This window comes from Bidens hawaiensis, unplaced genomic scaffold (assembly GCF_021521415.1).
Source record: "Bidens hawaiensis isolate Kalapana, Puna unplaced genomic scaffold, B.hawaiensis_p1.1 tig00013810_1, whole genome shotgun sequence".
NCBI classification, from domain to species: domain Eukaryota; kingdom Viridiplantae; phylum Streptophyta; class Magnoliopsida; order Asterales; family Asteraceae; genus Bidens; species Bidens hawaiensis.
Window position 1 is genome coordinate 414377 of NW_027492181.1, and position 9527 is coordinate 423903.

The following is a 9527-nucleotide window of genomic DNA, read 5'->3' on the forward strand; positions in this document are numbered from 1 at the left end:
TAACTCATTTTTCTAAAATTCTCCTAAATCAGACAACTTATATAATATAAAGCTTAAGCTTTAAAAAAAAAGTTTAAAAACCATTGAATTATACAACATATGAAATAACGATCGTTGGCCGTATATACTTCAACAACACATGCAATACAAGAGAGTCAACAAGTCGACATGCATCTTGCCAAAATCTCAAAACAACCAGACCCAAGAAACCCCAAAACCCAAAAAATCAAGTCGAAAAACTTCTTAGATCAGTAACTGTAGATCCATTATCAAAGAAAAAGCCTTTAAAAACTTGATTATAACATATTATGGTTTATAGGTAGGAATGATTAGATTCTCCGGTGGAGACCCAATTCCGATCCCCACTGGTGTCATTTTTTGTGAATATTGACAATAGAGGATTTGAGATAGGCCTTATGAGGTTGTTCCACCGTGTGTCACGTCAGAGAGTTCTACTCTTGTGACGGCACAACGATCGTCAAATGGCAGCTACGATATGTTTTCTCGAGAAAATGTCCAAATTAAACTATTAAGCCAACATGAATCTGGTTAAAGCAATATAGTCTTGCCTAGAATAAAACAACAAAACTATCCAATTCAAAAAAAAGTGAGAAAACAATTTTATATCTTGCGATAAATGATCATAATAACATTCTCAAAATAAAGTAAGAAACCCATCCACTTAGATTGAACCACACCAAACAATAATACTAAAATAGTCCCCACACACACACCTTTACACCTATATATATACACCACCCAACATGCATAATAATAATATTATTATTAAACATTAAACACAAAAACATACATTTCTTCTCATCTTCCCATTCCAATTCCACCACCCAAACGCGGATTCTCCGGCAACCATTGTCTTCATCCTCACCGTCCATTTCTCTCTCTTTATAATAAACCAACCAACCACCTTCACCAAACAAACCCATTTTCTCAAACCCTTCAATGGCGATTCAAAAGACTCTCATCAACAAGAAGCATCCTCACTGTTACATCTCAGTCCCATCTGAGATCATCAACTCTCTCTCATCCAATTCAATCCAATCACTCGTTGACACACCCAAGAAAACAGCAGCAGTTGCCAAGATCAATAATTATAATAATATTATCATTTCCAAATTGAAGTTAATCAAAAACCCCAGATTTTATTCCACCTTAATTTTGATTTGTGGGTTTTTTTTCATCTTAAAGATGGTTAATTTCTCATACCCATGTGGGAAAAACTCGGTTTTTGATCAGGGTTTGACTTCTTCTCTGGTTAAAATTGACGAATCAAAAAGTCAAAGTTATGTGAATGGAAGTCAAAAAGATGGGTTTGGGTTTTGGGAGCAGCCGGATGGGTTAGGGTATAAGCCGTGTTTGGATTTTAGTAATGAGTATAGGAAGGCAAGTGTTGAGATATTGAAAGATAGGAGTAAGTATTTGGTGGTGGTGGTGTCTGGTGGGATGAATCAGCAGAGGAATCAGATTGTGGATGCCGTTGTCATTGCTAGGATCCTTGGGGCCACTCTCGTCGTCCCGATTTTGCAAGTTAATGTTATTTGGGGTGATGAAAGGTATGCTTTTTGATGGTGGTGTTGTTGTTGTTGCATACCAAGTGTTTGTTGGTTTTTCGCCTCCGGATTTGTCGAATTTTAGGGGTGTAAACAAGCCAAACCGCTCGAGATCGGCTCGTGAAAACCTCGATCGGGCCGGGCTCGAGCCTAAAATAAGCTTGTTTGATAAACGAGCTTGAGCTTCACTTATCGAGCTCTAGATCCTAAAAGAGCCTATTCTTAGTAATTATTAGTAGTATATACAATAATACAAATTTGTGAGAAAAATAACTGAAATGAATAACATATGTTATGTTGTATATATAGATATATGAATTAGTTAATAAATAGTAAACGAGACAAGCTGGAGCTTTAGAAAAAGAGCATGAAATGAGCTAAGGTCGAGCTCTGTGTCAGTTAAATGAGCCAAGCTCAAGCCTAGTCAATCTAGGGCCGACTTGTTTACACCCCAAAATGCACTCTATTTATTTGTGAAAAGTTCAGATTATTGTATTTTGAGCTCCAAATTCATGTATTGATTTTTTTTTTTAATTTCTATGTGGCTGCAGTGAGTTCTCGGATATATTTGATGTTGAACACTTCAAGAAAACGTTAGCAGACGATGTTAGAATAGTTTCATCATTACCATCAAATCATTTGATGTCAAGACCTGTTGAGGAAAAACACACTCCACTTCATGTTTCGCCTCAATGGATTCGGTCTCGTTATCTTAGACGGGTATGCGATGTTTTCTTTCTGTTTGTATTGTTTACTTGGTCAAGATTCTATAATATGTAGAAGTGATGATTCCCATGTTTGAGTTGAACAAAAAAGCATCAATTTTTGTAGTGTATAGCCGGTTAATATTAGAATTTCTTGTTTTTCTTTAACGAATCAACAATAACCAATGGTATTTTAATTGGGTTATTTTTGTTTGTTAAAATGTAGATGAGGAGAGAAGGTGTTCTACTCCTCCGAGGTCTAGATTCGCGGCTCTCTAAGGATCTCCCTTCGGATCTCCAAAAGCTTCGATGCAAGGTATGCCATATCGACTTTACCTGATCCATTGGTTAACATGGTATTTACTATTACAAAAATAAATAAAAAAATAGTACTAATGTTTTCAAACTTTTTTAGGTTGCGTTTCATGCATTGCGATTTGCTCCACCGATCTTTGAACTTGGAAACAAGCTTACCGAAAGAATGAGAAGCAAAGGGCCTTATCTTGCACTTCATCTTAGAATGGAAAAAGATGTTTGGGTTAGAACCGGATGTCTCCCGGGGTTGAGCTCAAAATACGATCAAATAATTTATAACGAGAGAAAGCTTCGCCCCGAACTCTTAACTTCACGGTCAAACATGACTTATCATGACCGGAAACTTGCCGGCCTTTGTCCTTTAAACGCTCTAGAAGTCACACGGTAACTTTCTAACTTTCTTTTACTAAAGCTTTTAACTTTATTGTTATTTGAGTTTTGAAAATGATAATGACATAATTTTTTTATATGTTTAGCCTCTTAAAAGCTCTCGGGGCTCCAAAGAACGCGCGGATCTTTTGGGCGGGAGGCGACCCGTTAGGCGGTAAAGAAGCGTTACTACCGTTAATAAAAGAATATCCTAATTTATACAACAAAGAAGACCTTGCTTTACCTGGAGAGTTAGATAAGTTTGCAAACAAAACTTCAATAATGGCTGCTCTTGATTACATTGTTTCTGAAAACAGTGATGTCTTCATGCCCTCTCATGGCGGGAACATGGGTCACGCGATCCAAGGACACAGAGCGTACGCGGGCCATAAAAAGACGATTACACCCAATAAAAGACAAATGTTATCGTATTTCTTGAACCCGTCACTCCCTGAAGCGAAATTTAATAAGATAATATTTGATTTGCATCGAGATTCGTTGGGTCAGCCGGTTGTTAGAACTAGCAAATCGGGACGTGATGTTACTAAGTATCCTATACCCGAATGCATGCGTAATGATTCATTGGTTCAACGGGTATTGTGAGTTTCGGACCAAGGTCAGCAACCAGAAATGGTCCAGGTCGGGTCGGGCCGGTTTTGAACGAGGAGGGATCTGTTTTGTGTTTTTGGTTGTTATTTGATTTTCTTTTTTTCTGTGTAAAATGTATATAAAAAGTTATATACAATGGTTACATTATTTACACGATCAGCAAATCTTTATTCAACCGATTCATTCATGCGCGTGTTTGTACAACGCATGAGCTAAAGCGTTAAAAAAGCCGAGCGTGTTGACTTTGTGAGTCAACTTCTGGAAGAACTGATGAAGTATATGCAAATTATTATCATTAGGAACATGTTCATATTCAGGTGGAGGTGGTGTTGTATAATTGAATATGATGATTAGGTTCAGAATCTGGAACAGCATAAATGGTTGGTGGTGGATTATAAAGATGAGGACTGCTTTAGTATCCAAGAACATGTTTGAATAATTGTATCCACATGATTAACTAATAATCATAACCATATAAGTTCATCCAAGTTTGACTTTTTAAAAGTCAAACGAAAACTTTAAAGAGTAGTGTTTGCAGTACAATCCAAAGTAAGATTGGTTAAAAAGTAGCATTTTATTATGGATCTAAGATTCAGATTTACTAAATTGAAGATGGAAAAAAGTTGAGAAAAATGAATTAAACAAAGGGTCATGATGCATGAGCATTTTAATTAGAATATTTTATTTGCTACTTTATTTTTTATATTATTTTATGTTTATCTTGTTTTCAAGTCTATCTCTTTCCGATGTTAGTATAAGTAGGGTTACGATTCTTTGGTTTGTTAGTTTTTTTATTTTGAATAAACATCGTAAACCATAAAGGTTTAGAATCCTTTGGTTATCGTACGAGATTTTTTATTACCATTTAATTCTAATTGCATCAAGTCGACTTTTTGAACCATTTTGATTCTTGAACAGGGGTTTGAACTTGTTAGGAAGTGGCGCCATACAAGAGGAAAATCAAGGACAAATTGTTATAACTCACCATAACGAAAAAACGCACATGATGAAGTTGGATTGAATAACTCTTAATCTTATAACCCGAAAAATTTATGATTGTACAACTGATTACAAACGCATAACCAGAATCACAACTTTGATTAGGTTATATAGCCCATGACTCGATACAATTAGAGATGGACTCGAGCTTCCTAATGAGACAACCAATTGACCGAATTTCACTCGAATTAGCCCACTTGATCCAACCAATAACCTGAAAACCAATATTCTAAACCCAAAAAGAAAATTTAAATACAACAAAATCAAGAAAATTCAACAAGCCATAGCAATATGCCCATAAAGTCACAGCATAAAGTAAAAACAAACCACTAATTCCAACACAATCTTGCATAGTATTAAACTAAAAGCCATATGCCACAGGCTCAATTATTACATAATCATCAAAAGTCCAAGCATCATATTGCAAATGCAATACTAAAACCTTATTATGCAACCATGGTGGTCATCAACATCTTCATTTGGTGGCTATAAGTGAGTCTACCTTTTTCTCAATGTGTGCTTCATGGTCTTCAAGGCGACCTTTAACCTCACCGTTCTCCCACAGGATTAAAGTCGGGACCCCTTTGAGCTTAAACGTCGAGTCCACCCTCCACGGGTGGTTCGGGTTCCTCCATGTGGGCCTGTCCCCAACATAAGCCCTCAGGAGTGCCACGTCATCACCTGATGATTCAAGCTTTTTGTATATAACTGGTTCAGCTCGCACGCAGTCTGTAAAAAAGTTAAAAGTCAATGAAACAATTTTTAATTCTTTCGCGTTGTAACAAACTATTTTTGCACGGGTCGTGTTAGTATTTTTATTAGATTAGACAGATTGACTTGTCTGCATAACGCAGGCCCGATCTCGATTTTGAAGCTTAAATATGACTTGATCCGAACATAATAACACACATATAAGCTAGATATCAACTTAAGTCAACTTCTTTCAAGCTCATGTTTAAGTCATCGTTTCTCATCGAGTTCTTTCTTGAAATTACTTTTGAGAAATGCAGGACTCATTTGCAGCATTAGTCTACACTCTACAACCATTTTAAGACCTTAATTTTAACAGAAGATAGAAAAACTTATACAGAGCTAATACAAGAATTAGCATACTCATACAGGAAATTGCACTAATTTTGACGTTATTTTACTAATCTCGTGAAAATAACGTTAAAAGTAGGTTAATCAGGCATCATGTGGTGACGTTGATAGCCGAAAGACAAGGGTACATGCAGCAATCAGCCGGTGTCCCGATGATTGAGTGCTATGTGCCTTATGTCCAAGGCTTGATGCAAAACTACTATTGAGCCGGAGGTCTCACCGGAAGCAGCCTCTCTATCCCTATGGGGTAGAGGTAAGGCTGTCTACATCTTACCCTCCTCAGACCCTACCATAGCTTTGCTATTGGTTGGATATACTGAGTACAATGATGATATTTGAACCAACCGGATAAAAGCATGTTGGCTAGCAAAGGACCAGTAGGATCGGAAATTTTATCACTTATCGCTATATACTCATAGGGGTTGGTTGGGATTTTTACGCTGTAATAGTACTATATATGGGATGGCCGACCACCGTATCACAAGCGTAGGCCCGCCCCTAAAAAGGACCCTACTTAAAAAAAGTCATAGTTTGGGGTTACGGGGCACAAAAAATAGGGGTGTTGTTTGGGTTATTTATTCGGGTAGTTTGGATTTGGTTAATCGGTTTTTATTGTATGAAATTATATCCCATAATAAATCTAAATAACATTCAGATTGATCGAGTTTGGGTCAATCGGGTTTTAGGTACGGGTCGGGTTATATATAGATTTTGGGCTAATATAGCCTACTTCAACCAACCACAGGAACGAAAACTGTACATCACTCTGAGAATATACTTACCCGAAAACCAACTCGTGCACACCCGAAACCCAAGTAATCCGAATGTTATCGGATAGGTTTTCAAACACGAAAAACCAATTAACCGGTCCAAACTCCGAAACCCAAATAAATAACCTGAACAATACCCCTAACATAACACGTGGACAAAAACGTCCCAACAAGGCGGTTTGTCAAAATTTCTTCTTGCGCAGCTCCGAATTGAGTTCCAAGATTTTTCTCAAACTTTTGTGTAAAAAAGGGTTTATATGTTAGTTTAAGAAATAAAATAACAAAAATTACTCCTAACATAACAATTTCTCCTATTTGTGCTTCAACACTGTATCTACAATGCATTAACATTAATATTTGGGGAAATTGGGGTAATATTCCTTAGTTTGTCAAAACTGAAATCAATATAAAATATTTTGTACTTTAAATTTTTGAAAATTAAATATAAATATTTCAATTTGATTAATCCCAATTACTCGCTAGTCTAGTGAGTCGGTGCTAAGTTGAACAGAAACCCAACAATAATAATAAGTTATCAAGAAAGAATCAAATAAACATAAACATATTAGGAGGAATATGAAATGAATTACCGGGACACCAGCTGCGATTAGTGGAAGGTTCGTTATCAGCCAAGAACAATATAAAATTGTGCTTGTTGTTCGGTGCTTCGGATTTGAATTTGTCGAATACGGCGTTGAAGCTCGATAAGGTTGCGTCCACCGTTTTCAATAGCATCTTTCTTTCTTTCTTTCTTTCTTCTTTGCGTTGTTTATTTGCTGAAACTGAAATGACTGTTCTTTTTACACTGTATATATGCGCGTCTGGTCGGGTCAGGTTAGGTTATTTCGAGATTTTTTATACATGACACCAACCTATACGACTTTAACAGGTATCAGATACGGTCTTAACGTGTTTCGTGTATTAAAAAGGTAAAATACTCGTTTACCCGTTAAGTACTCGTTAGTATCTGATTATATTTTTTTTAAATAAAAATATATCATAATAATATAATATGCTATATACCTTAAATAGTTAACCATAAATTTTTATACTAAACAATTGAACACGACGCATATCATTCCAACCCAACATCAAACAAATGACACACAAACCCTTCTCCGGATCTCGGGTAGTTCGTTGGTTTCCCTCCACATCTCCGGTAGTGGCAGCCTTCAATTTTCCGGCATTCTGGCCTCCTCGCAATTGAATCGGCGCCACCTGGTTCTTGTCTTATCGTGTATACATGGTATTAGCAGGTTCATGTTCGGGTTTTGGGATACGGGTACACGATAAGTTTTCATGTCGTGTGCACGTATACATGTTTCATGTTCATGTCTTATCATGTACATGTATACATGATATGTCAGCCCTGGTAGGCTCGTATTTTTTTTTTCTTCTTTTCTAAAGCTAAAGCTCGGCTAGTTTATTTTTATTAATTGGTTGATGTAAATTTTTGTTAAATATAATGAGAAAAATCTTAAAACTAGCCATGGTTTAGTTTGAGCTCGACTGAGTTAATATGTGAAGCTCAAAATGCATAAGACTCGTTATGGCTAATAAACTTAAATGATCTTTTCATACAAGATGTGGGCTCGGACTCAACAAATGAATATACTTTATTTAAGAATTGGGCTCAGCTAGAGCTTGATAAGGCCCGTCTTATTTCGAGCTCTTTATATATTCAACCTCAAATAACTCGCGAGCGAGTCAAACTCATCTGCGTTATGGACATATATGCATCTTCTAGTTAATTGTATATGCTCATATGAAATCTATGAAAAACATATATGTGCACCTTATATTTAGTTTATGGGTAAAGTTAAAATACAAAGGACAACAAAAATGGGAAGGGTGAGAATGAATCTAGTCCATTGATCTTAGATTTGAATGGCTGAAATTAATTTAATAAATAAAAATTGATGAAAATGGCATGAAGGTAATAACCCATCTTTGTTGACTTTCTCTCTCCAAATGCAAGGCACATGTCAATCCCCAATCATTTTAAAATGTCCATAACTTTTTCATACGACATTATTTTTTTAAAAAAAAATTCACCATAATAATAAGCGTTTTTTATCTTTAATATGAGTATCATATTGTTATATAAAAATAAAAAAAAATTAATGGGTTTTTTTAATTGTGTTTTTTTGTTGTTCATTGTGTCATTGTGTAATATGTTGTTTCCATTGTGTTTTACGTTTCAAGTCATTGTGTTATACGTATTCACCATCGTATCTTACGTTTTAGGTTATTGTGTTATACGTATTCACCATTGTGTCTTACGTTTTAGGTTGTGTTATACGTATTCACCATTGTGTTTTACGTTTCAAGTTATTGTGTAACATGTATTAAGCATTGTGTTTTATGTATTAGATAAAAAGACACAATGGTGTGCGAAAAGACACAATGACGAAAAAAGACACAATGATAAGCGAAAACACACAATGGTATGCGAAAAGACACAATAACGAAAAAAGACACAATGATAAGCGAAAAGACACAATGGTGTGCGAAAAGATACAATGACGAAAAAAGACACAATGATGCGAAAAGACACAATGGTGTACGAAAAGACACAATGACGAAAAAAGACACAATAGTGTACGAAAAGACACAATGACGAAAAAAGACACAATGGTGTACGAAAAGACAATGAAAAAAGACACAATGATAAGCGAAAATGCACAATAATGTGCGAAAAGACACAATGACACAATGACGTGATTTTTGTTTTAAATTTTATATAACAAAATCATGCTCATATTAAAGATAAAAAAAACGCTTGTTATTATGATGATTTTTTTTAAATATCATACAAAAAAGTTATAAACGTTCTAAAATGATGGGGGTATTAACATATGCCTTGCATGTGGAGAGAGAAAATGTGTATAATTATCTTTATACCATTTTTCATTTGATCCTCATCCCCACTTGACACATATCAATTATTTATGGCTTATCACACTTCTCATTTTTGTTACCCTTTGTAGAATAACTTGACCTTTAGTTTATTATGTGTTAAATGAAACGTTCCACATTGACACAACATTAAGGATTTCAAAGCAAAGTACTTTATTTATACTAAGCCTTCA

The 9527-nt window shown here is 35.5% G+C and overlaps 2 protein-coding genes across 2 annotated transcripts; one reads left to right on the top strand and one right to left on the bottom strand.

The window, feature by feature from the left end:
* The first annotated feature begins 766 nt into the window (after positions 1 to 766).
* On the top strand, positions 767 to 3672 carry LOC143545077 (O-fucosyltransferase 20-like). The gene is made up of 5 exons (XM_077037026.1): positions 767 to 1571; positions 2120 to 2288; positions 2499 to 2588; positions 2688 to 2971; positions 3064 to 3672. The coding sequence occupies exons 1-5, from the start codon at positions 961 to 963 to the stop codon at positions 3557 to 3559; spliced, it is 1650 nt and encodes a 549-aa protein (XP_076893141.1). The 5' UTR covers positions 767 to 960; the 3' UTR covers positions 3560 to 3672.
* Positions 3673 to 4844: 1172 nt separating this feature from the next.
* LOC143545062 (thioredoxin-like protein Clot) lies at positions 4845 to 7184 on the bottom strand. The gene is made up of 2 exons (XM_077037011.1): positions 7026 to 7184; positions 4845 to 5293 (listed from the first exon to the last, which is right to left on the bottom strand). Exons 1-2 carry the CDS (start codon positions 7168 to 7170, stop codon positions 5040 to 5042), a joined length of 399 nt encoding a protein of 132 aa, XP_076893126.1. The 5' UTR covers positions 7171 to 7184; the 3' UTR covers positions 4845 to 5039.
* Between the last annotated feature and the right edge of the window lie 2343 nt (positions 7185 to 9527).

Coding starts and splice junctions, on each gene's coding strand:
- LOC143545062 (XM_077037011.1), bottom strand. CDS start 7,170: ATGCTATTGAAAACGGTGGACGCAACCTTATCGAGCTTCAACGCCGTA. Junction 5,294..7,025: donor TAATCGCAGCTGGTGTCCCG/GTAATTCATTTC, acceptor ACTTTTTTACAG/ACTGCGTGCGAGCTGAACCA.
- LOC143545077 (XM_077037026.1), top strand. CDS start 961: ATGGCGATTCAAAAGACTCTCATCAACAAGAAGCATCCTCACTGTTAC. Junction 2,289..2,498: donor GGTCTCGTTATCTTAGACGG/GTATGCGATGTT, acceptor GTTAAAATGTAG/ATGAGGAGAGAAGGTGTTCT. Junction 2,972..3,063: donor AACGCTCTAGAAGTCACACG/GTAACTTTCTAA, acceptor TTATATGTTTAG/CCTCTTAAAAGCTCTCGGGG.